The sequence below is a fragment of the Schistocerca serialis genome, chromosome 3, assembly GCF_023864345.2.
Source record: "Schistocerca serialis cubense isolate TAMUIC-IGC-003099 chromosome 3, iqSchSeri2.2, whole genome shotgun sequence".
NCBI classification, from domain to species: domain Eukaryota; kingdom Metazoa; phylum Arthropoda; class Insecta; order Orthoptera; family Acrididae; genus Schistocerca; species Schistocerca serialis.
Window position 1 is genome coordinate 773,592,840 of NC_064640.1, and position 25,947 is coordinate 773,618,786.

At 42.7% G+C, this 25,947-nt stretch overlaps 1 protein-coding gene and 1 non-coding gene across 2 annotated transcripts in view; one reads left to right on the forward strand and one right to left on the reverse strand.

The window, feature by feature from the left end:
* LOC126470617 (uncharacterized) overlaps nt 1–9,252 on the reverse strand; it is a 366,250-nt gene extending 356,998 nt beyond the window's left edge. The window contains exon 1 of the mRNA XM_050098574.1: nt 9,145–9,252. Coding sequence (XP_049954531.1) covers nt 9,145–9,220 — 76 coding nt within the window. The 5' untranslated portion in view covers nt 9,221–9,252. The remainder of the gene's footprint in view (nt 1–9,144) is intronic.
* Nucleotides 9,253–18,503: 9,251 nt separating this feature from the next.
* On the forward strand, nt 18,504–18,578 carry Trnat-cgu (transfer RNA threonine (anticodon CGU)). Its single transcript has one exon. It is a non-coding gene; the product is annotated as a tRNA-Thr (tRNA).
* The last annotated feature ends 7,369 nt before the right edge of the window (nt 18,579–25,947 follow it).

The window sequence follows — 25,947 nt, forward strand, 5'->3', positions numbered from 1 at the left end:
CACTTTTTGAAGTCCGGCAAATGGACATTCAATGTTATCTCTGCTATATAACTAACATTCAGTAATCAAAATTTCAAATTTTACAACGTATGTTTCCCTTCTCTGACCGCGTATTTATTTTTGTTAACGTACAATTTAAATAGAGCCTTATCCGACTCGCAAAAGAAAAAAAAAATTGCCCGACTTTCGTCCCCATGAGAGTGATTAGTGATGTTTGCGTTTGGTCCGCATTTGTTTCCACGAGTCGGACTCAAAGTGCGGCAAGGGATTAAAACACAGCGGAATGGACCAGGATGCAGACTTTATGAGAGAAACATTTACGGTGTAATCTGCTGCATTAGAGCAATCTCGGAAGCCAAAGCGAGAAAATTATCCAGCTCTTTGCCAAAAGCTTGTCTATTCCACTGTGAGTTAATCATTTCACTGAACCTCCGCATCTGCATTTCCATGACTAACAACTGAAGAACGCATAACACAGCAACTTTTATTTTAGGAATATTACACTGTAATTACTGCGCATGTTAGCATAATTATACTGTTTCAAGCAAATGCTTGGTTTTTTGCCAAATGTCATTTAGGTCTTTTGTAAATCTACCAATCAATCTTTTATTAGGAGGAATTGTTTCTAAAACGAGTTTGGATTTGTAATTTTCAAAAATGGATCATGCACAAATTCAGAGTTTTACAGAAATGACCTTGACGGATGGGAAACAGACACCTTGTCCACTTTAAATAATTTTTATTCTGTTTCAGGGGTTCGAACTAGGATGTATCCTCCTCAAGTATTCGAATAAAATAGCTTTACTAATGGTGACTAACATCTGTGCAATCGATATTTTAGTGACGCCAGCAAGGCATTTTCTTCGCGACTGGGATTTTTCAACATTTTTCGATCTTACTTATTCGCGCAGGCTATGGAGAAGTTAGTGCCCCGGCAAGGACAACGTAAACGAGTATTTACTCCTCACAATGATGAGCCAAAATACTATCGCCACTTCCTACCTCGAGATTGCCTCCTGGTAGCTTTGCGTGCACGTGACGTTGTAAGCCAAGTATAAGGCGTGACCAAAAAGTTTTCGTTCGAAGGCCTTACAGTCCTGAATCTGTATGCCAATCAGGCAAAATCGCCCTGAGCATGGAGGAAATCATTCAATCGACGCACCAGCTGGGAGATATCCGTTTGGTAGCGCACCATGTCCTGCGTGAAGTCCGTAAATGCCTGCTGCATATTCTCGTCCAACAGGAATCGCCGACCCTTCAAGACCTGTTTTAAGGGAGGATGAGGCTGGTCTCCCAGACCGGCCAGCGTCTTCTGTCTAATAGCGACCAGCACGGAACTTTGATCACCATTCCACAAAGGTGATTTTCGACGGACATGCTGCCCCACACACATTCTTCATTCGTCGATGGGCGTCTGTTTTTGTCCTTCGGCAGCCACGAAAAGGATAGCACAGTGGTCCTGTTTGGACACATTTGGTAACAACGTCGCCATATTACACGTTTCTGCATTTACCTCATGCACGTCAGGAATGCACGAATGTCACACCATTCCCCTTTTTTTTTTTACTTTATTGAGTTTCGATTCCCCCGAAGGGGGCGGTCTGGCAGCAGCTTAGTACGCCGTTTTTCAGCCTACAGAATGTTTTTTTAAAAGGTGAAGATGATAAATAATTGAAACAGGCCATAAAATCTGTGACTTAAATGGTAAAATGGCGGAAAAGTGTGGAACTTAAAACATAAAACAAAGGGTAGATGATGCTAATAAAATACACAGGAAGCAGACAGGTAAAATAATAGACAATAAAAAAACACGGCGAAGTCTGGTTTCTGTTCGCAAGAGATAAAATTCACACCCAGCGACAGCATGATTTCTGTTCGCAACACTTTGGAAAGACGCACAACACTGAACACTCACTTGAACACTGCACTAAAAATTTGGCACAAATATGACATACCACAGCCGAGGGCAGACGGGGGGAAACTGGACAGATGGTGGGAAAGAAAGGGGGGGGAGGAGAGGAAAATGAAGGGGGGGGTCCTGTTTGCATGTCGGTGCTTATATACCTGCAGCAACGTCCTCTAACGGAAGCTTTTTGCTCGCCCCTTATATGTAACCGGAGCAGAGACCAATGGGGAATCATTATAGCGACGATACGGGCAGGAAGTGGGGAAATTCACTGACTTAAGAAAAAATGAATGGAAGGTAGGTCCATATGTTCAGTGCTCGGAGACTAGCATCTCGGAAACCGCGGAGATGTTCGGCTGTTCGTATGCTACTTCGTGAGCATTTATACCAAGTCGGTTTAAGGTCCGTGAAACACGCCTCATCACAGAATGTGGAGGTTGGAGGCTTGCCTGCTCTGTAAAGTAGGATAGCCAGCGGTCTGTGGCAGATCTGTCGACACAGTACAATGCTGTCTAGGCACGCTCAGCGTATATTTTTGGACATCGGGTTCCACAGCAAATGATCCATTTATGTTTCCATACCGACCCAACGACAGTGTCAGTTTGGACTGCAGTGGGCACGGGATCATCGAGACTGGACAGTGAAAACTTATTGCCTTGTGGGATGACATTTATCTTTTTACACCATATTGAGGGTCGTATCTGGAGACGGCATCATCCAGGTGAATGACTGCTGGAAACACGCACCGCGCCATTCTCGCAGGTTGGCAGGGGCAGTGTTCACCTGGGCTTCCAAGGGATCTGTGGTAGTAATCTAAGGCACTATGGCAGCTGTGGACTACATGAATGTTGAAACTTCCTGCCAGATTAAAACTGTGTGCCGGACCGAGTCCAACTCGGGACCTTTGCCTTTCGCGGGCAAGTGCTCAGATGGTAGAGCATTTGCCCGCGAAAGCCAAAGGTCCCGAGGTCCCGAGTTAGCCTCGGTCCGGCACGCAGTTTTAATCTGCCAGGAAGTTTCATATAAGCGTACACTCCGCTGCAGAGTGAAAATCTCGTTCTGTTCTACATGAATGTTATTATGGATCATCTGTATCCCTTCATGCTTGATGTCTTCCCCAAGTGTGATGGCATTTTCCAGCACGATCACTGGCCACGCCACAAAGCCAGATCGTTCTGCACTGGTTTGAAAAACATGATAGTGAACTCACATGTGTGCCTTGGCAACGAAATTCGCCTCGTTCGAATCGGATGGAACACATCTGGGACGATACCAGGCACCAGCTCTGCGGCCACGCATCGCCGGTAAGTAATTTACGGAAATTGCATGACCTTTTCGTAGACGTCTGATGTCACACTGCCAGAAATCTGGCAGGGACTTTTAGAATCCATGCCTCCGCTGGTCCAACGGTGGACCAACACATTGTTAAGCAGATGGTTATAATGTTTTGACTCTTCAGTGCATATGATATCTTGAGTACAAAACCGAGTAAGTCCGTACATCTAACATGGGTTTATGCTCTTGTGGTACGCAATGCAAGATCGGTTACCGAAGTAAAAGGCAGGCTCTCAGTAGCTATAACCATCGGCTTGAGAATTCCTTTCTTAGACGTGAGAAGACTTGCAAACGCTTACCGCAATTTCAATTTGTGGGCTGCCCATGTTCATTGGGTGTGGTGAAGCTAACATCTCCCGATGAATTAAATGACATTGTGATTTACATCTCTCCCAGAAAATAACTGAGTAAATAGAATACTTTTAACTTAAATATAAATCAACAAAATACAAATTGCTATGACCAGTCACATTTATTATATTATACAGCATGAACCTCAAATCTTTCCCTGCTTACAAAACTTTGTATTTATGTAACTATGATCGATAGAGCTATGCGGTTTGCTGCAAATGATAACTTGTCATTTTTATGTACACATATCTGCGTGTGCTCAGTTACATGAATTTGAACCATGGGCAGGGTTTCAGCAAGGTGGTGCATCGCTTCACGGGGGGTTGTTTGTTCACCAGTTCTTGGACGAAAACTTTCTGTACAGACTGATCGGCGAAGACGGTCCAGCATCATCGCCGGGAGATTCAAGAGAACTGATTTTTTTCTGTGGGATTACGTTTAGGATACAGTATTCAGTTCAGCAGTTCCTGATGTGCCAGTTCTTACGCTACGAATATGAATTATTGTCAAGGCAGTTGCGGAAGAGATGCTGCAAAGACATGAAGATAAATTTAGGATCATCTAGAAGTTCTTACTGGCACATATGGAAGTGTATCCACAAAAAAATACAGTTAAGCTACCATTTGCAAGAAAGCCCGTAACTGTGTGTAGCTTAGTTCCCTAGAAATAAATGTTTCTAATCAGTGAATGACTGCTCACCCTATATTTCCACTACGTGTTTCGGAGCATTATACCATTATCCTGTGGACATACTGTTATGCCAAAGCATGAATGTATTGCATGTACGACTTTTGGGTATACTGTGGCACTGTTTCAGTGGTCACAGGCACCTTTTCCAGTCTTTTACATCGCATTCTATACAGCTAACTGTAGTCCATGTGATTTAAGTATGACAGAAATAGTTCAGTGTAATACGGGAGTTATTCCGTCTCTTGCGATTGTGTGAAGTCTTACTTGGATCAGACGTGTTTCGTTTTATTTAAAGTATCTTCAGTGGTGAGGTTTTCTGGGTTCTAAATTATTTCCATGCGTGTTGTGCACAGGGATTAGAGTCTTGGCAAACAGCACTACACTGACACTATGCAGTGCAGCGTGCCGAAAGTTGAACGACTGCAAATAACGTACAACCCAAAAGATCTGACCACAGAAGATACTTTAAATTAAGCAAAAGTCTTCTGGTTCAGGCAAGACTTTATAAAGTCAAAAAAGATGGAGTAATAATACCCATTAGATGTAAAACGGCGACTGCAGAAGACGCTCCAAAAACAAAAAATGGCTCTGAGCACTATGGGACTTAACTCCTGAGGTCATCAGTCCCCTAGAACTTAGAACTACTTAAACCTAACTAACCTGAGGAACACACACATCCATGCCCGAGGCAGGATTCGAACCTGCGACCGTAGCGGTCGCGCGGTTCCAGACTGAAGCGCCTAGAACCGCTTGGCCACACCGAAAAACAAAAAGACAACATGTATAATCCAGTGTATAGTATGTGATGTAAATAGAAAACGAGCCAGTGAACACAGACTGTGCCATACAATACCTTCATGCCATATGAATTGACAAACTTGCCTGATGTATAGGCATAATCCTGCGGAACGCCTAATGGAAAGTATAATACCGGGTTATCAAAAAGTCAGTATAAATTTGAAAACTGAATAAATCACGAGATAATGTAGATAGAGAGATACAAATTGACACACAAGCGTGGAATGACATGGGGTTTTATTACAACCAAAGTAATACAAACGTTCAAAAAATGTCCGACAGATAGTGCTTCATTTGATCAGAATAGCAATAATTAGCATAACAAAGTAAGACAAAGCAAAGATGATGTTCTTTACAGGAAATCATCAACATGTCCATCATTCGTCAACAATAGCTGTAGTCGAGGAATAATGTTGTGAACAGCACTGTAAAGCGTGTCCGGAGTTATGGTGAGGCATTGGCGTCGTATGTTGTCTTTCAGCATCCCTGGAGATGTCGGTCGATCACGATACACTTGCGACTTCAGGTGACCCCAAAGCCAATAGTCGCACGGACTGAGGACCTGGGAGGCCAAGCATGACGAAAGTGGCGGTTGCGCACACGATCATCACCAAACGCGCGCAAGAGATCTTTCACGCGTCTAGCAATATAGGTTTTCTTTTTTTTTCTAATAAAACCCCATGTCATTCCAAGCATGTGCGTTAATTTTTACCCCTCTATCTACATTACTCCGTGGTTTATTAAGTTTTCAAATTTATACTGACTTTTTGATCACCCGGTACAATAAATGAACGGTTATACCAATTTGTATTTTCAAGTAATATTCATTAGAGCCACGGTACAGCCAGGGCTAAAATACTGTCGTTTAGACTGGAATAGAAGATGCAGAGAAGTGTTTTGTATTCTCCGGCAGACTGCAGTGGGAACGCCAAGTATTTGGGTGAGACGCCTGCAGGCAGCCAGACACAACAAGCCGCAAATAGACGCTCGCCGCTGCCCTCGTCTCTACTCCATACTTACAAACGCTGCCTTTTACTAGCACTTGTGAGTGGCCGTAGTTGCTGTATAGTTACTTCGGATGTTCTAAATCCGTCTGTGCCACTACTATAAAGGTTTATTTTACTCGACACGTGTCGTTCTGTTCACTTAAAACATCAGTGATCCGTAATAAAACCTTCACAACTTTGATATATATAAGCCGGTCATTTCATAAGCTGCTGAGGTATGATTCCTGACTAACTGCAGGAAAGAGAATGAAAAAAAGAAAGATCACACTGGAATAGCTTGTGAAACCAACTGTTATACATAGCAAAACTAAAAATGTAAATATGTGATTCCGATTCTAATGAATAGGCTAAAACGAAACGCATATGATAAAATATACATTTTAGTTATGAAATTTATTTTCGTGTGTGTTCTACCAGACCTGCAATTTTTTTTCATATTTGTTCCGTAGTTTTATACGCGCTTTACAATTACAGGCTCATATCTAAAAAATGGAATTTTCCTCTGCCACATTTGTGATGTAGCTGCAGAATTGCCAGCATAGATTTTTATGCAAGATAATCTGTGATTACGTTCGATTACCTTTCTTGAAAGCGGATTTTCATTGAAGGTAAAATATGGTTCTGTCTTGTTATGAACTGAGAAGAACTTTGCCGAAGTTCACAGCATATTTTGTTCTGAATTTCGGTTTGTTCGTTCAAAACTTCTTTTAGCTCCCTTTTCCACTAAGAATTGAGAGATTACTGCTTATGTCTACTGTAGAGTGTCCGCTAAGAATCTGTACTAAATGCGGAGAGGCGGTTTTCGCTTTTGGTTGCATCTCTGGTGGAAGATTCGCATGAAAAATGCAGTTCATACTATTATTGAAGTTCCAGCATAGCAAATACCAAAAACTGAGTCGTTGCATAGACGGCTTTAAAACATCCTACATAGGAAATACGCCAGCAACAAGTTGCAAGACGCTCTATCGCAGTAATACACACGCGTCGTCTGAGGTGCTTCTCAGTCTAAACAGCCCGTTTGATGAGATACAAATTAGAGAAAGAATTATTTTTCCGTCTTACACGAACTTTTGTTAATGGTAACTCGCACCTCACGATAAAAAAATTTAAAACATCTGCTACCATGTACAGCTTAATCTAATTCCAGAAACCAAACTTACGACATTCTGACTGGGGAGCTAATTGTCGCAGCAGTTAGAAAATATAGAATTATAAACCTCGTTTTACAAACGTCATTCAGATCAAGCGGCTGTGCTGCAAAGAACGCTGTTTAGGCAAGGTGCCAAACGTACCGCGTACCGAATGCGGCCAGATAAAGATTTAATACAAATCCTAGAGAAAAAGAAAGCAAGCCAGGTGACGCCCCCTTTTGAAGTAAAAGATACCGATGTCCCTTATGTAGTCAAACGTCAGACATCAATATCTCTAGCGGGACGGCACTGCCATCCAAGAAACAAGCTCTTCGGTCTTTCGTAAATAAAAAAAATTAGTGTTTTAGTAGGGCGTGCAGCTAAGCGGTCGCTAAGAGATTGCAGCTCGCCACTTCCACAAAAACCTGCGCGAACTCCCTTAGGATTGTACCTGTTATTGCTCGCAGCTGCCAGGTGCAAACCAACAAAAAGAACGGCCATCGCTGCCGTCCCAAGCCACTATTCATCTGTCAGTGTCGCCATAGAAACGGGTACAATGGAAAATACGCCCCTTCTACAAAGTTTTTCACTCTCAGCCGTTTATCAGAGGCCTCGGGTTCGACAGCTGGAAGTTAGCGTCAGAATTTCGGGCCTGATCGGTATTCTCGGCCACGAAGTGTGATTCATTGAACGCAGCAAAAGCACCTCTGGGAAAGGAGAGAAACTAATGCTGGACTACAACGTCGTAGAGAAATCCCCGGCCTTACATAATTCTCAGAAGACCGTGTGCAGGCAAATGGCAGGTACGGCAATGAGCATTTCCGCTGTTGGAATGCCAGCCGGATGCTCGCGAAACCTGTCTCAAGTGCAGTCTACACGCTAAATGCGTCTTATTAGAGATTCTCCATACTGCACAGAATCATTTTCTTTATACTACTTCCTTTATAATACGTTACTCAAAAAAGTGACCATAATTATCAGATATTCTGCAACTTTCGTCCTGTTAGAGCCTTAAGAGACCGGTCTGAATTGTGAGCGTCCTCGACTATGCTGCGAGTATGAACACTGCAAACGTGTTAACGTAGCTTCAAAGTCTAGGACACAACATTACTCCGACTCAGTATTTTACCGCATTTTTTTTTCATTTTAGAGCTATGTGATAGCTCGGGCATTGTGCAAGTGGCGGTTTTCTTCCAACACATGCTTCACCTACGAAGCGTTACCTCTCGGCGCAGTTGCATGAATTAATCAACTTGCCAGTCTCCCCATATCTTTGTTTCAGGAGTCATGTAACACGTGACGGTCTAAAATTCGTAATCCGTCCACGTGTTTTGAGCACTCGGCAGTAAGCACAACTGAATTCCATATCACACGTTGACAGAAAGCTAAGATGTGTTTAGTCACATTACAGTTATCCTAAGCGTAGTTTGTTATAAGATTATTTGGAAAACAAGCATGTACAGCATTTGTACGAGTGAAAAGCATGCTGACGTACGAAGACGCGGAAGCATTACGCGTTTTGACATATCCAATAAACATCATAATTGCTGGCACTTTTTGTATTATACTTGTCCCTCAGCTGATTGCGAAAATCACTTCCACTGTATGTTGATTTCCTCATTTCGAATAATCGTGAGCTTGCAAATTTAAATTGTAACAATTCTCTACCATCATCAAATTTTACTCTGTATCCTTAACAGAATGAAAATTATTTAAAAACATTCGTTTATCTCGGTAAAGCGTCTTAACTGACACGATAGTATCCAAAACCATCTTACGAACAAATCTTTACATCTAGTTTCATTTTAGAAACTGCTGCTACAATAATGCTTTTTTTTTTTAACAGAAAAGAATCGAAATAATAATGGGGTCAGAATGGCGTGCGGCTTTCGACATGATTTGCGCAAAGGGAAATTCGAGTGCTTACCGGAGTGCAGCGTGCAGAGCAGGACGAGAAGACGGGCCAAGCACGTGCGCATGCGTGTATCCACGTTCGTGTCCATGCTGCCGGCTTGCCGCTCGGGCACTGAATGAAGCGCCGATGAATGAGCCGTGCCACGGGTGGGAGCGGTGGGGTGGGGATGAGGAGCGATGGTGGGGGTTGAGGGGCGTGGAGGGGTCAGAGGGGGGCGCCAGGCGGCCGGTGAGCTGCCCACCTGCCTGCGCGTGCATTCCGCGCACGTTTTCGGCCTTCTTTATACTTTTCAAGCTGGACACATCTCGATCGGCTGGCACGCGATTTACTCTGGAAGCTATGCGGGTCGCTAGTTTTTGTTCGCTCGTAGATGCTTGTTGCGTAACCTGCGCATCCGGCAATTAAGTGGGCCGAGGAAAAAGTGGTTCGCTGTTGCATCCCTGCTGACATTGTCATTAAAAAGCGCATTCCGAGCGAGAGGAGCAGGTGCCTCCGAGAGGTGGCGCATAATGTGGCAACCGGGTCCGTGACCTCCAGCGCTCACCAGCCTGCCTTCTAGATCGCGTATACCCTTTCCCTACCGCTGAATATTCCTAGCGCTCACGTTAACTCTGCCAACTTCAAGCCGAAACCAGGGGTCTCTTCTATAAATATTACGTTACCTGAAATAATAGTACCAATTCTGCCAGACTATTTTAAAGACGGCGAATAGCGAAAAAACAAACTTGTGTTACAAAAACCAGAATAAAGCTAAATTGAGGCGATTCGTGAATGCATTTTTTAGTTAATTACGCGTTATTCTCATAGTATTCCTTTGCGGCTGAATTGCCAACCCAGAGGTTTTTATAATGCTGTTCCCATCGTTCTAAAGTTATTTATTTTGGTTACATATTCCTCATTTTGGTTCATGTGTCACATTATTTTGTGTGCTATTTTCTGTCGTCCATGAGTGTCGTTTTCCATTTCATTAATGAGACGTTCCCCTGATTCCTGTTGCTATTTACTAGTTATATTTCTAACTATATTTCTTTTCTTGTCTTGAGAGTGTGATTGTAGGTAAATATTATGAAGGCTGCTCAAATCACCTAATCTACGAGGGGGAAGAAGAAGAAGAGGAAGACCAGAGCAGGTGAAGCAATCCAATCCATCAAGGGAGAAGGAGAAGAAGAAGAAATGGATGCCTTTATTTCACCTGACAAGGTGCCTTCTGGCGCTCTTTTACATCTAACCAGACATCCTTACTGGGTCAGTTTTACAGCCTGTGTGATACTTGAGCATAATGTAATAATAATAATAATACAGCGTGTCCCTTGGAGGAAAGGTCAATCTTCAGGGATATAACACGAACGATCATTCGAAGCAAAAAGTCAAGTAAACATCTACATCTACGTGATTACTCTGTTATTCACAATAAAGTGCCTAGCAGAGGGTCCAATGAACCACCTTCAAGCTGTCTCTCTACCGCTCCATTTTCGAACGGCGCACGGGAAAAAGGAGCACTTAAATTTTTCTGTGCGAGTCCTGATTTCTCTTATTTTATCGTGATGATCATTTCTCCCTATGTAGGTGGGTCCCTACAGAATGTTTTCGCAATCGGAGGAGGAAACCGGTGATTGAAATTTCATGAGAAGATCCCGTCGCAACGAAAAACGCCTTTGTTTTAATGATTGCCTCTCCAATACACGTATCATGTCTGTGGCACTATCTCCCCTGTTTAGCATTAATACAAAACGAGCCGCCCTTCTTTATACTTTTTCGATGTTATCCGTCAGTCGTACCTGATGCGGCTCCTACACCGCACAGCAATACTCCAGAATAGGGCGGACAAGCGTGGTGTAAGCAGTCTCTCACAAAATTTCGTCCGGCGAGTACATCCGGCAGAAAAAAGAGTGGCAATCTGGCAACACTGTAACAACATGTATGGTAACTGTCTCTGTCGGCATGTATTAGTTGTGCTGTACAGTTGGTGCAGTAGATAGAGTTTTGTGTTAGCATGTAGGGCAGAGTTGTCGAACTGCGGCCCGCGGGCCGCATGCGGCCCAGATCATGTTTTCGTGCGGCCCGCGCCACTTGCCGGCGTTCTGCAGCGGTAAAGGCGTGAGCGGCCTGCCAGCCAACAATGTGAGCAGTGCATCAAACGCGCCGCGTGCCTGCGGCCGCTCGTTTGTCGTTTGTCGGCGGCGGCCTTGTACCGCAGCCGCCTCATTGTTAGCTTTGTCGTGTCGTTGTGTCAGTTGTGAACGCCCCTGAGCGTAAGTCGCGTATTGAGTGTATTTGTGCTCATATTTGATGATATAATTATTAGTAGAATAAATAATGTCTGATGTACCCTCAAGAATAGTGACTAACAAGGAGATGGCACGACCGTGGGGTCGCGGATTTGTCCGCAATTTTGTGTGGTGAAAGAGGACCCCTAACACCTCACGTGGTTAAAATATTAGGACGCACTACTCGTAAATTCCCGAGAAAAATCGATCCAAAATTTTCTTAGGTGCCTTATGAGTATAAAATGTTAGCACACTGCCGAGCCGCCGACTGGCATACATGGTTAGCGCTCGGACCCTTACGCCAAAGGTCTCGGGTTCGATTCCTCCTCCGGCACTTTTTTTCCTACTGTTGCTTGCAAAATTGCAACGCATTGTTACACGAGAATCGTGAAATTAATTCCCGGGAAGATTGAATAAAAATTCATTCTATAATTCACTATCAATTATCGTCACCAATATTCCGAGACATGATTCAATATACCTGGTTTTCCTCAAAATTGTCAGAAACTCGAAACATTTTCGTAAATGTTAATGGGGCATATTTTTGTACTGATTTATTGCAAACGACCTGTGATTGTAAAAAATCCGCTTTTATATATTGCGCAAGATGTCGCAAAAATTATTGCTTTGTTTGTTTTTACGATGATTACCACTGCGGTTCTTGTTTATAATTATTATATGTATAAAAATGGAATGTTTTCCAATCGACTTTGTTATTCTGATTAAAAAGGCAATGTTTCTCCTCGTATACTTTACAATGAAAAATGGAAAAGCCACCGCCATGAATTTTATGTTGTTGGCAAAAAGAAAATAATTTTTATTCAATAATGAAACTAATTTGTTAAAGATAATGTAGGTTTGCGAAACTTTCTAAATAATTGGAGGAATAACCAAAGAAAATGAAACAGAAGGGAAAAAAAAACATTGTGGGAGGAGGAATCGAACCCGAGACCTTTGGAATAAGGGTCCGAGCGCTAACCATGTTTTTTTTTTTTTATTCATTTCGTTCGATATTGTTCGTTGCGTTTGGTCTGGGCGGATGTCACAAGACATCCGTTCAAGTTGATCTTTGATTATTGGACTCAGTTATTTATTAGAGCACGCAGCCCTCTGACCGAACACGCTGAGCTACCGCGCCGGCGACCATGTAGGCCAGACGGCGGCTCGGCAGTGTACTAACATTTTATACTCATAACGCACGATAGAAACTTTGGATCGATTTTTCCCGGGGTTTTCCGGGTAGTGCGTCCTAATATTTTAACCACGTGAGGTGTTAGGGGTCCTCTTTCACCACACAAAATTGCGGACAAATTCCCGATCCCACGGTCGTGCCGTCTCCTTGTAAGAGGAAAATATGTGAAGAGAAAAGAAGTTTCCAAGAAATATGGGAAGAAGAGTTTTGCTTTATAATTGGACACAAAGAAGGTACTGCTACTTGCTTAATATGCCGGGATACGATTGTGGGACTGAAGAGATACAATTTATTTCGCCACTACACAAATAAGCGCAATTCATTAACATTAGCTTTTCCTTTGAATTCAAATGAAAGAAAGGAAAAAAATCGCTCCTCTAAAATCTACCATTCGTCATCAACAAAACGTTATGTTAGCAGCAGTTGGGCAAAGTGAGGCTGTCACAAGAGCATCACACATTCTGGCAAAAAATATGAAAGCTTTCACTGATGCTGAATTAGTGAAGCAATGTATGTGACTGTTTCTGAAACTTTGTTTCAAAATTTCTCCAACAGTAAACAAATATCAACTGAAATAAATAAGCTCACACTTTCAGAATCTACGTGTCGACGTCGTATTAAAGATCTTTCAAAATATATGTTTGAGGCAGTAATTAATAAAGTCAAACTATGCAAATAATTCAGTCTTGCATGTGATTCCAGTACAGATTTAGCTTCGATGGCTCAGTTTTCATTATTCGTGCGTTACTGCATAAATGATGGGGAAAATGGTGCAAATGGCTCCGTGCACTATGGGACTTAACATCTGAGGTCATCAGTCCCCTAGTACTTAGAACTACTTAAACCTAACTAACCTAAGGACATCACACACATCCATGCCCGAGGTAGGATTCGAACCTGCGACCGTAGCAGTCGCGCGGTTCCAGACTGAAGCGCCTAGAACCGCTCGGCCACCGCGGCCGGCTGATGGGGTAATAGAGGAAGATTTTTTAGCAATTATAACCATGGAAGGTCACACAAAAGGATGTGATTTTGTGGATGCAATTAAAAAATTTGTAAAAAAAAATGACTTATCTATGAGCAAATTAATATCAGTACGTACAGATGGTTGTCCGTCACTGATGGGCGTCAACAATGTTTTGATAGCACTGATTAAGAAGGAATTGAATTTGCCAAATTTACTCTCCATTCACTGCTTACTGCACCAGGAAAGTTTTGCTTATCAAATTTCAAATACCAAATTAAAGAATGTTATGCAAACGGTTATAAGCGCTATAAATTTCATTCGTGCCCGTGAACTTAATCATTAAAAATTGAAAGAACGTCTGCAGGAATTGCAAGCTTGTTACAGTGATGTTCTCCTACATACTGCTGTCAGATGGCTAAGCAAAGGAAAAGTGCTGGAACGGAGCCGCGCGGGAGTAGCCGAGCGGTCTGAGGCGCTGTAATCATGGACTGTGCGGCTGATCCCGGCGGAGGTTCGAGTCCTCCCTCGGGCATGGGTGTGCATGTTTGTCCTTAGGATAATTTAGGTTAAGTAGTGTGTAAGCTTAGGGACTGATGACCTTAGCAGTTAAGTCCCATAAGATTTCACACACACACAGTTCTCACACACAGTTGCTGGAACGGTTTGTCAATTTGAAATCGGAAATTATTTTATTCTTACAACAAAGTGGCAAAAATTATCCTGAACTTGATGATGATGAATGGTGAATACTTACAGCTTTTTTTATCGATATTACACAAAAATTCAACACACTTAACTTGGAATTGCAAGGATCAAACAAGATAATTGGGCAAATGACTAACAAAATATTTGCATTTGAAGCCAAACTGCAATTATGTATAAATGAACTCGAAGTAAAACATCTGTCTAATTTTCCAATTGTTACTATGCTTCGATCAGGCTTAACTATCACCGAAACTATTTACCAAACATGAAAGAATATTTGGAAGCCAATTTGGAAGACATAAAAAACAGATTTGCAGATGTTAGAAATATTCGAAGCTGTTTCATTCTCGTAGAGAACCCTTGGCATGTTGGACATGATTATCTCAAATTATTCTGCCAATTTGGATTTCCTAAGACTAATTTGCTAAATGAAATAATAGAATTTCAGCATGACACACAGCTGAAACCTCTGTCTATAGAAGATCGTGAAACACAACAGAACACTGAATTTTGGAAATGTGTGCCTAACAATTATAAAAATTTACGAGGCTGTGCACAGTTCATTTTAACACTATTTCCTTCAACTTACCTTTGTGAAACTTCATTTTCAAAAATGAAGTACCTGAAAAATAAGTATCGTAATCGGTTTTCCAATCGTTTAGAAGACGCAATGAGGATTGCATGCAGCCCAAACGACGCAGATATAGACGACATAGCCAAAAAAGTTCAACATCAAAAGTCACATTAATGAAAAATTACATATTTGTATTTACGTTTGTTTTGCAATTATAATAAATGAAAACCAGATTCAATAAGAGACCTGTAGCTTTCTTATATAGCCTGTTGCATGTGCAGTGCATCTGTCCTTTCCTTATTTTTTAAATTTCTTATTTATTTCTACATTTTTTTGAAAGTTTGAGATTAATGCAGTTATAATAAAGTTTTTGTGGCCATTTGAATAATGTAATATAATATTTTAATAATACTTCTATCTCATCTTGCGTGAAAGTACTTTTTAAATAAATTTTAGGAACAAGATACACTGATCCCAGATTTGTTTTTGGTAGTGGCTCAAAATTACTAATGATTCCCTTCCTTCCCTTCAGCCTTCATATGCTCCTGTATAGCTACATGAACATTGTAAGATGATGCAAGCCATGTGAATTTTATTTTCTCAAAGATAATTAAACTGGAATGAATTAGTCAGATGCACTGTATGCTTTTTTCCAGTTTATTGAAATTTGATCAGCAGCATTTTTTATGCAGTTTTCAACACTCGTAAACATGGTGACAGTCATTATGTGAAAGTCTGTGAATGGCACATGTCATCATTGACTCATGCTACCACAACGATTATTCCAGTCGGTCTCAACACTCGGCTCCTGTGAAGCCTGACTAAAAATGTACTTGTTGATAACGTGACACAACTACTCGTCTGTCTCCTACGAATATATCCCTCGTAATCTAATAGTTGTCAAACCGGCGGATGGCTATTTAAAAATCTGTTTCCCTGTATTGCTGAATTTCAGTGTTATAAACATGGCTTATTGTTGCCAGCAACTGCACAGCAATGTTATTTGGCGAAGGAGTCACCTACATCCAACAGTTGCGAGTGGTTTGTTTCCGAAACTACTATTTCATTTTAACAGGTGCTAATCTTTACAATTTCTGAGGAACGATAAATGATATACAGGGTGAGTCACCTAACGTTACCGCTGGATATATTTCGTAAACCACATCAAATACTGACGAACCGATTCCACAGACCGAAAGTGAGGAGAGGGGCTAGTGTAATTGTTTAATACAAACCATACAAAAATGCACGGAAGTATGTTTTTTTAACACAAACCAACGTTTTTTTAAATGGAACCCCGTTAGTTTTGTTAGCACATCTGAACATATAAACAAATACGTAATCAGTGCCGTTTGTTGCATTGTAAAATGTTAATTACATCCGGAGATATTGTAACCTAAAGTTGACGCTTGAAACCTCCGACGTTCAGTTGCGTATTGTAACAAACACGGGCCACGGTCGGCGAGCAGCATCTGCAGGGACATGTTTACGATGACGACCGTGTTTACGAGTGTGGCTGTAGTGCACTGTTGTGGTTTGGTCTAGCTGTCGCAGTGTCCGCATGTAGCGCCTGCTGCTATTGTTATTCTGCATTCGTCTCCGCACGCAGACCAACTGTAGTACACCGTGTTACCAGACGTCTGTGATAGTGTAGTGTTGTAGAAACTGTGACCATGGTGTATTCGAACTCTGAAAAGGCGGAGATGATACTCATCTATGGCGAGTGTCGACGAAATGCGGCTGAAGCCTGCAGGGTGTATGCAGAACGGTACCCGGACAGAGAGCATCCAACCTGCCGCACATTGCAAAACATCTACCGCCAACTATATGCAACAGGTATGGTCGTAGCACGCAAACGGGTCCGTAACAGGCCCGTCACAGGAGAAGCGGGTGCAGTTGGTGTGTTAGCTGCTGTTGCCATGAACCCACACATGAGTACACGGGACATTGCGAGAGCCGGTGGACTGAGTCAAAGTAGTGTCATGCGCATACTGCATCGTTACCGCTTTCACCCGTTTCATGTGTCGCTACATCAGCAATTACATGGTGATGACTTTAATTATCGAGTGCAATTCTGTCAATGGGCATTAACAGAGAATGCGTTGCAGTTCTACCCGTTTACCGATGAAGCGGGTTTCACAAACCACGGGGCAGTGAATCTACGGAACATGCATTACTGGTCCGTGGACAATCCTCGCTGGCTCAGACAGGTAGAGCGACAGCGACCGTGGACTGTAAATGTATGGTGCGGAATCATTGGCGACCACCTCATTGGTCCTCACTTCATTGCAGGGGCCCAAACAGCTGCAACATACATCGCGTTTCTACAGAATGATCTGCCAACGTTGCTCGAAAATGTCCCACTGGAAACGCGCCGACGTATGTGGTATCAGCATGATGGTGCACCTGCACATTCCGCAATTAACACTAGGCTGACCCTTGACAGGATGTTCGACGGGCGTTTCATAGGACGTGGAGGACGCATAAATTGGCCAGCCCGTTCTCCTGATCTTACACCTCTGGACTTCTTTCTGTGGGGTACGTTAAAATAGAATGTGTACCGTGATGTGCCTACAACCCCAGAGGATATGAAACAACGTATTGTGGCAGCCTGCGGCGACATTACACCATATGTACTGCGGCGTGTACGACATTCATTACGCCAGAGATTGCAATTGTGTGCAGCAAATGATGGCCACCACATTGAACATCTATTGGCCTGACATGTCGTGACACACTCTATTCCACTCCGTAATTGAAAACGGAAACCACGTGTGTACGTGTACCGCACCCCTCATGGTAATGTACATGTGCGTCAGTGAAAAAGACCAGTAAAAAGGTGTTAGCATGTGGACGTAATGTGCTGTTCCAGTCTCTTCTGTACCTAAGGTCCATCACCGTTCCCTTTGGATCCCTACGTAATTCGGTGCTCTCCGATACACACGATGGAACAGCGGAGGAGTGGTACTCAAGCGTCAACTTTAGGTTACAATATCTCCGGATGTAATTAACATTTTACAATGCAACAAACGGCACTGATTACGTATTTGTTTATATGTTCAGATGTGCTAACAAAACTAACAGGGTTACATTTAAAAAAAACGTTGGTTTGTGTTAAAAAACATACTTCCGTGCATTTTTTTATGCTTTGTATTAACCAATTACACTAGCCCCTCTCCTCACGTTCGGTCTGTGGAATCGATTCGTCAGTATTTGATGTGGTTTACGAAATATATCCAGCGGTAATGTTAGGTGACTCACCCTGTATATCCAAATTCGGTAAAGAATAAATGGTTTGCAGCTGTCGGCTGTACCTGTCTCCTTCGTCAAATGAAAAATATACTGGAAGAATTGTAAGTAGGAGCGCGTAAAGTTGTTCTATCACCAGAGCACTTGCCCGCAAAAGGCAAAGGTTCCGAGATCGAGTCTTGGTCCGGCACACAGTTTTAATCTGCCAGGAAGTTTCATATCAGCGCACACTCTGCTGCAGAGTGAAAATCTCATTCTGGAAACTTCCCCCAGGCTGTGGCTAAGCCATGTCTTCGCAATATCCTTTCTTTCAGGAGTGCTATTTCTGCAAGGTCTGCAGGAGAGCTTCTGTTAAGTTTGGAAGGTAGGAGACGAGGTACTGGCAGAAGTAAGGCTGTGAGGACGGGGCGTGAGTCGTGCTTGGGTAGCTCAGTTGGTAGAGCACTTGCCCGCGTAAGGCAAAGGTCCCGAGTTCGAGTCTCGGTCCGGCACACAGTTTTAATCTGCCAGGAAGTTTTTGTTCTATCACCTTTGCAGGAGGCACTTGGTACAGGGGCAGATAGATTTGTCGTTGCGGTGGGAAGGGACGTAACAATGGAAATGTTTTCTTGTTTGTTTCTGTGTTGACAACAAATGGGTACATGTGCCTCGTACCAGTTATCTGCTATTGTATCAAACTTAAATGAAAATGCGTTGGATTCATGAATACGCATTATAGAGACGGTCACATGCGGTACATATTTGTTAAAAGAAATAATTAGTCATTAGCTCTTAAAAACGTATGTATGTGTGTGTGTGTGTTGTGTGTATGTGTGTGTGTGTTTGCGCGCGCGCGCGCGCGCGCGCGCGCGTGTGTGTGTGTGTGTGTGTGTGTATGTGTGTGTTTGTGTGTGTTTATCCTCCACTTTCCTCCTAAACCCTCGGATCGATTTCAACCACACTTATACACATATTATTTTCAATCTGTAAAGAAATACTGTGGGGTAAACAAAGGCAACGTCTTATTGGGGCCGTGGATGGTAATGCGGAGGGAGAAGGGAGAGGAGGACATGGACACATACAGGGGGAGAGCGAAATGGACAGATAAAGGGGTGACGAGATGGTGAGTGAGGGGCAAGTCGAGATGGACGATAGAGAGTGAGGGAAGGAAGAGACAGAATAACGTAAGATTGGAATAAATACAAATCTAGCCAATGCCAGGTACCTCATCTAGTATGAAATAAAATTAAGGCTATTGTAGTTCAGTCAAGTGAGTTGACGAAAAATGATTTTCAAAACATGTAGAAAACAGTTGTGAGCGTCTCATGTTACATAATACATTTAAGTATAAGTCCATTTTCACAAAGACAACGCAGCAACATTTCGTCGGGCAATCACAGTGTTACAATTTACGGGTCATTGAGGGTGGCAGCAATCTGAAACAGAAAACATTCTACACGTAGTGTTCAGAATGGTATCGACTTTATCGATAAGTGCTAGAAAGCCAGTGGTAAACCTCTCGCTTCTTTACTATAGCTAGTGTATTGGAGGTTCATAACACACCATTTACGTGGTTTGCCAGTTAATAAAAAGACCTGGAAATTTGCGGCCCGAGGTGCCACATCATATTATTAGTTTTGGCCCTTGAGCAAAAAAGTTTGACGACCACTGATGTAGGGGTCGAGGGTTCGATCCTGCGTTGGGGCGCATTTTTTTTTATTTTCTATTTGCTAATTTCATTTCTGCTGTAATATACCTTTTCTTAGGTCACATGTATCCTAAATTTATGACATTTTGTACCGATGAACATACCAAATACGTGGTTAGACAAATAAGAAATAGACAAATGGTTCAAATGGCTCTGAGCACTATGGGACTTAACATATGTGGTCATCAGTGCCCTAGAACTTAGAACTACTTAAACCTAACTGACCTAAGGACATCACACACGTCTATGCCCGAAGCAGGATTCGAACCTGCGAGCGTAGCGGTCACGAGAGAAATAGACTATTGAAACAAATAACCCGTCATATGACAGAATAACTACAAAATTAATATCAGTTCCGAGATGTTAAAGATGATAGCACAATACAGTAGCGCAACATTTACTTGTCGTTTATACTACATGGAATATGAGCGCTTAGATGTCGTACATTAGCAGCCAGTGGCAATAATAATGTCCATGTTAATGGTCGCATGATCTTCACAACAGAATACGTTGTCCTCAGAACAACAGATGCTCAAAACGACCTCCCTGCACGTCCAAACATTGCGCAATCCGCCGGATGCTACAGCTCTGGACCCTTTGCAGCAAAGCTGCGTCCACAGTAACAAGAGCAGCCTGAAAAAGACCTGCCAATCCTTCCGCATTCGTGGGCGGAGTAGAGCACACGTGCTCGGTCAGGTGTCCCCACAGGACGAAACCCAGGGGATTTATGCCACGTGAACGTGGTGGTCATACAACTGGACCTCCACGTCTGAGCCATTTCCCTGGAAATGTTCTGTCCAAATACTGTCGCACACTAATTCCAGAGTTGGAGGTGCACCATCATCTTGGAACCATATCCTCTGCCGAACATGTAGTGTAATACCTTCCAGCGCATCAGACAGATAGTTTGAGACGAATGCATGATACCTTTGTGCAGTCAACCAGTCAGGCAACATGTAGGGGCCCAAACACCTGTCGGACAATATTCCGGCCCAGATGTTGATGCCAAATCGAACTTGATATCCACGGTTGTGGGTGTCATGCAGATCAACCTCACACCAATGGTGGGGCTTGTGCACATTGAAGATACCCTCACGAGTGAATGCTGCTTCATCCGACCATATTACGGTATTCACAAAGTCATCGTTGTCTTCCTGTTGTTGAAACCATTCACAGAATTACATCCGCTGATGGCGATTTGCAGGATACAGGTGTTGCGTGAAAGCTTAATGATAGGGGTGCAGCCCATGCTTGTGCAGCATGTTAACGACCGCGCACTGTGGGACACGCAGCTGCCTTGCTATGCTACGTATACTTCGCTGAGGTTCTTGGTGTATGACCTCCAGAATAGCTTCCTCCGTACCTGGAGCATGGCGAGTCCGTGGATGACCTCTGTCACGCGATGGTGGAAGGAGAGAACCTGACACCCGAAGGCACAGATCCAGACGACAAAACACATTTTTATCTGGATGCGGTCGACAAGGATATCTAGCAGCATATTCACGAGTGACAACACCATCCCGGTTATCAGATGCACTAAGGACCAGAAGCATATCCACATATTCATCGTTTGTGTATGCCAGACGTCTGTCACACTGGTTTACAGGTTTACAATGAGAAAATTCGATACGTGTACACATGTACGTTGCAATTTGTTATAGGCGTGTTACTCCGCTCGCAACTAGTCCCTGTCTGGTGGACAGCGCATACAGTATTAACACGCCGTCAGACCTGCGCGTTGTTCCATATAACGGTATTAGCCAATCTGACAGATATTGTTCTGTATGATTCATCCCAACACCGCTAATTGTGAAATGTTCAGCTTCGAATTACACTGTTTCCCTAATGGTAATAGACGTGATCTTTCCACAATCCCATCGATAGAATAATAATAATGAATTGAGATACGTACTAAACAGCATGCGATTACCAGACTCAATGTTGAAAGGCATAATTAGTGGGGCCATGGTGATAATACATACAAATAGTAACCGAGTTTGGACATTATTCGCAAAGCACGTTGCTAGTCCTACTGGTAACGTAAGACCCTAACGAAATGTAATGGACATGAACGAGGCAAGAATAATAGTTGGTACTAACCTATGGGACCACTGGAGGAGGGTACAAAGAAAACAGGTTTCGCATCTAGTAGATGAAGTGGTGCGAATAAATTCACGCCGACGGGAAAGAGCTTCTTTCAAAGCTGACCAATCTTCCATTTCAACGATTGTAGTATGTAAGTACAAATGTTTTTTAGAGGACCAGCTGCAATGGCTGTTGACGATTAAGATGCCAGATACCATACCACCTGGACTACATTTACCAAATAAAAAACTTGCCTCGACCCAATATCTAACCATTGACATCCTGCATACTAACCCAAAACTCTATCCACTGCATCAACTGTAATGCACATCTAAAATGTGCTGTCAGAGGTAGTTGCCATACATGTGTTTACAGTGTTGCTAGATTGCCACTCTTTAACGTCCTTTTTCTGCCGGATGTACCCACTAGACGAAATTTTGTGAGAGACATTTTTTTATCGCTGACATGTGAGAAGTCGCGCTGCGAAGCCCGAGTGCGCGAATTTAGCTTCCCCCTATATATCTCTCCATTGCTGTCGATAGTATCTTGAAATCATTCCACAACTTTTCTACGCTTACATGATCAGATTGGAAGGAGTGAAAACTTATCTTAAAACGGCGTTAATAGCTTTTTAAATTAGATATAATTTTCGTTTCTTTTTGATGGTTGTAGGTGTTACGGCATTCAGTTTAGCAGCAACTGCCTTGTGGTCGCTAATCCCTGTATTCGTCACGATACTCACTATTTGTCCAGGGTTATTTGTTGTTAAGAGGTCAAGTATGCTTTCGCAACCATTTACCATTAGAGTGGGCTCATGAACTAATTGTTCAGCCGGCCGGAGTGGCCGAGCGGTTCTAGGCGCTACAGTCTGGAACCGCGAGACTGCTACGGTCGCAGGTTCGAATCCTGCCTCGGGCATGTAAGTGTGTGATGTCCTTAGGTTAGTTAGGTTTAAGTGGTTCTAAGTTCTAGGGGACTAATGACCTCAGAAGCTAAGTCCCATAGTGCTCAGAAACATTTGAACTAATTGTTCAAAATAATTTACTGAGAGAGCATTCAGCATACCGAGGGTAGATTGAAGTCACCACCGACTATAACTGTATGAGTGGGGTACCTATTTGAAATGAGACTCAAATTTTCTTTGAACTGTTCACCAACTATGTCTTCTGAGTCGGGGGGGGGGGGGGGGTCGGTAAAACGATCCAATTAATAGTTTAGTCCGATTGACAAGTCTAGCCTCTTGCCTCGACTTGCGCCATCGGGTGGTGGGGTTTCGGGTTCCGCTAAATAGGTCAGGTGTCCACTACACACAGCAGGCGGCTACATGGGTAGGAAGGGCTGTGTGGCGTGGACTGGGCGGTTTTTTAGGTTAGACAGTCTTGGGAAAGATCAGAATGGGCTCCAGTCTCAAAGGGTACAGGGCAAAGAAAGGACGAGAATCGACCAAGCAACAGTCGGTATTGCAGTTGCAAATTGTCGTAGCTGTGTTGGAATAGTACCAGAGTTTCAAGGGCTGATGGAAAGCACTGAAGCTGAAATCGTTGTAGGAACAGAAAGTTGGCTAAAGCCGGAGATAAATTCTGCCGAAATTTTTACAGAGGCGGAAACTGTGTTCAGAAAGGATAGATTAAATAAAGTAGGTGGTGGTGTGTTTGTGCCTGTTGGTAGTAGTTTATCTTGTAGTGAAGTGGAAATAGATAGTTCCTGCGAATTACTATGGGTAGAGGTTATACTCAACAGCCGTACTAAAATAATAATTGGCTCCTTCTACTGACCCCCGACTCCTGATACAACAGGCGAACGATTCAAAGAAAACTTGAATCTCATTACAAATAAGTACCCCACTCATACAATTATAATTGGTGGGGACTTCAATCTACCCTCGACTTGTTGGCGAAAATACATGTTCAAAGCCGGTGGTAGAGAGAAAACATCTTCCGAAATTGTACTAAATGCTTTCTCTGAGAATTATTTCGAACAATTAGTTCATGAGCCCACACGAATTGTGAATGGTTGCGAAAACACACTTGACCTCTTAGCCACAAATAATCCTGATCTAATAGAGAGCGTCATGACGGATACAGGGGTTAGTGAACACAAGGTCATTGTAGCGAGGCTCAAAACCATATCAACCAAAATTACTAAAAATAAATGCAAAATATATCTATTTAAAACAGCAGATAAAAATTCGCTTGATGCGTTCCTAAGAGAGAGTCTCCGTTCCTTCCAAGCTAATTATGTAAGTGCAGACCAGATATGGCTCAAATTCAAAGATACAGTATCGACAGCAATAGATAGATTCATATCGCATAAGTTAATAAGAGACGGGACTGATCCGCCATGGTACATAAAACACGTCAGAACACTGTTGCAGAAGCAACGAAAAAAGCATGCCAAATTCAGAAGAACGCAGAATCCCCAAGACTGGCTGTAAGTTTCACGGAAGCTCGAAATTTAGTGCGGACGTCAATGCGAGATGCTTTTAATAGTTTCTACAATGAAATATTGTCCAAAATATGGTATAAAACCCACAGAGATTCTGGTCGTATGTAAAGTACACCAGTGACAAAAAACAGTCAATACCGTCACTGAGCGATAGCGATGGAAATGTTACCGATGATGGTGTCACTAAAGCGGAGTTATTAAATACAGTTTTCCGTAACTCCTTCACGAAAGAAAACAAAGTAAATATTCCAGAATTCGATACCAGAACAGGTGTTAGCATGAGTGACATAAAAGTAGATATCTTAGGTGTTGCGAAACAACTCAGATCACTTAAGAAAGGCAAGTCTTCTGGTCCAGATGGTATACCAATCAGGTTCCTTTCAGAGTTTGCAGACACAATAGCGCCTTTCTTAGCAATCATATACAACCGCTCACTTGACGAAAGGTCTGTTCCTAAAGACTGGCAAGTAGCACAGGTCACACCAATATTCAAGAAAGGAAGTAGGAGTAACCCATTGAATTACAGATCCATATCACTGACGTCATTGGCAGTAGGATTTTGGAGCATATACTGTACTCGAACATTATGAATCACCTTGAAGAAAATGACTTATTGATACATAACCAACACGGATTCAGAAAATATCGTTCTTGTGCAACACAGCTAGCTCTTTATTCCCTTGTGTGGCTGATCCCGGCGGAGGTTCGAGTCCTCCCTCGGGCATGGGTGTGTGTGTTTGTCCTTAGGATAATTTAGGTTAAGTAGTGTGTAAGCTTAGGGACTGATGACCTTAGCAGTGAAGTCCCATAAGGTTTTCTTTATTCCCATGAAGTAATGGCATCTCAGATCGATTCCATATTCCTAGATTTCCAGAAGGCTTTTGATATCGTTCCTCAAAAGCGACTATTAACCAAATTGTGTGCATGTGGAGGACCGTCTCAGTTGTGTGAATGGATTTATGATTTCCTCTCAGAGAGGTCCCAGTTAATAATGATACACGGCAAATCATCGAGTAGAACAGAAGTGATATCTGGAGTTCCGCAAGGTAGTGTATAGGCGCTCTGCGGTTCCTGATTTACGTAAATGATCTAGGTGATAATCTGAGCAGCCCTCTTAGACTGTTTGCAGATGACGCTGTAATTACCGTCTAGTAAAATCATCAGACGACCAATTCCAGTTACAAAATGATCTAGAGAGAATTTCTGTATGGTGCGAAAAGTGTAATTAGCACTAAACAAAGAAAAGTGCAAAGTCATCCACATGGGTACTAAAAGAAATCCTGTAAATTTGGGGCCAGCCGGTGTGGCCGATCGGTTCTAGGCGCTTCAGTCTGGTACCGCGCGACCGCTATGATCGCATGTTCGAATCCTGCCTAGGGCATGGATGTGTATGATGTCCTTGGGTTAGTTAGGTTTAAGTAGTTCTAAGTTCTAGGGGACTGATGACCTCCGATGTTAAGTCCCATAGTGCTCAGAGCCATTTGAACCATTTGATAAATTTTCGGTATACGATAAATCGCATAAATCTAAGGGCTGTCAATTCGACTAGGAATTACAATTACGAGCAACTTCAATTGGAAAGACCATATAGATAATAGTGTGGGGAAGGTGAAGCAAAGACTGCGCTTTGTTGGCAGAACACTT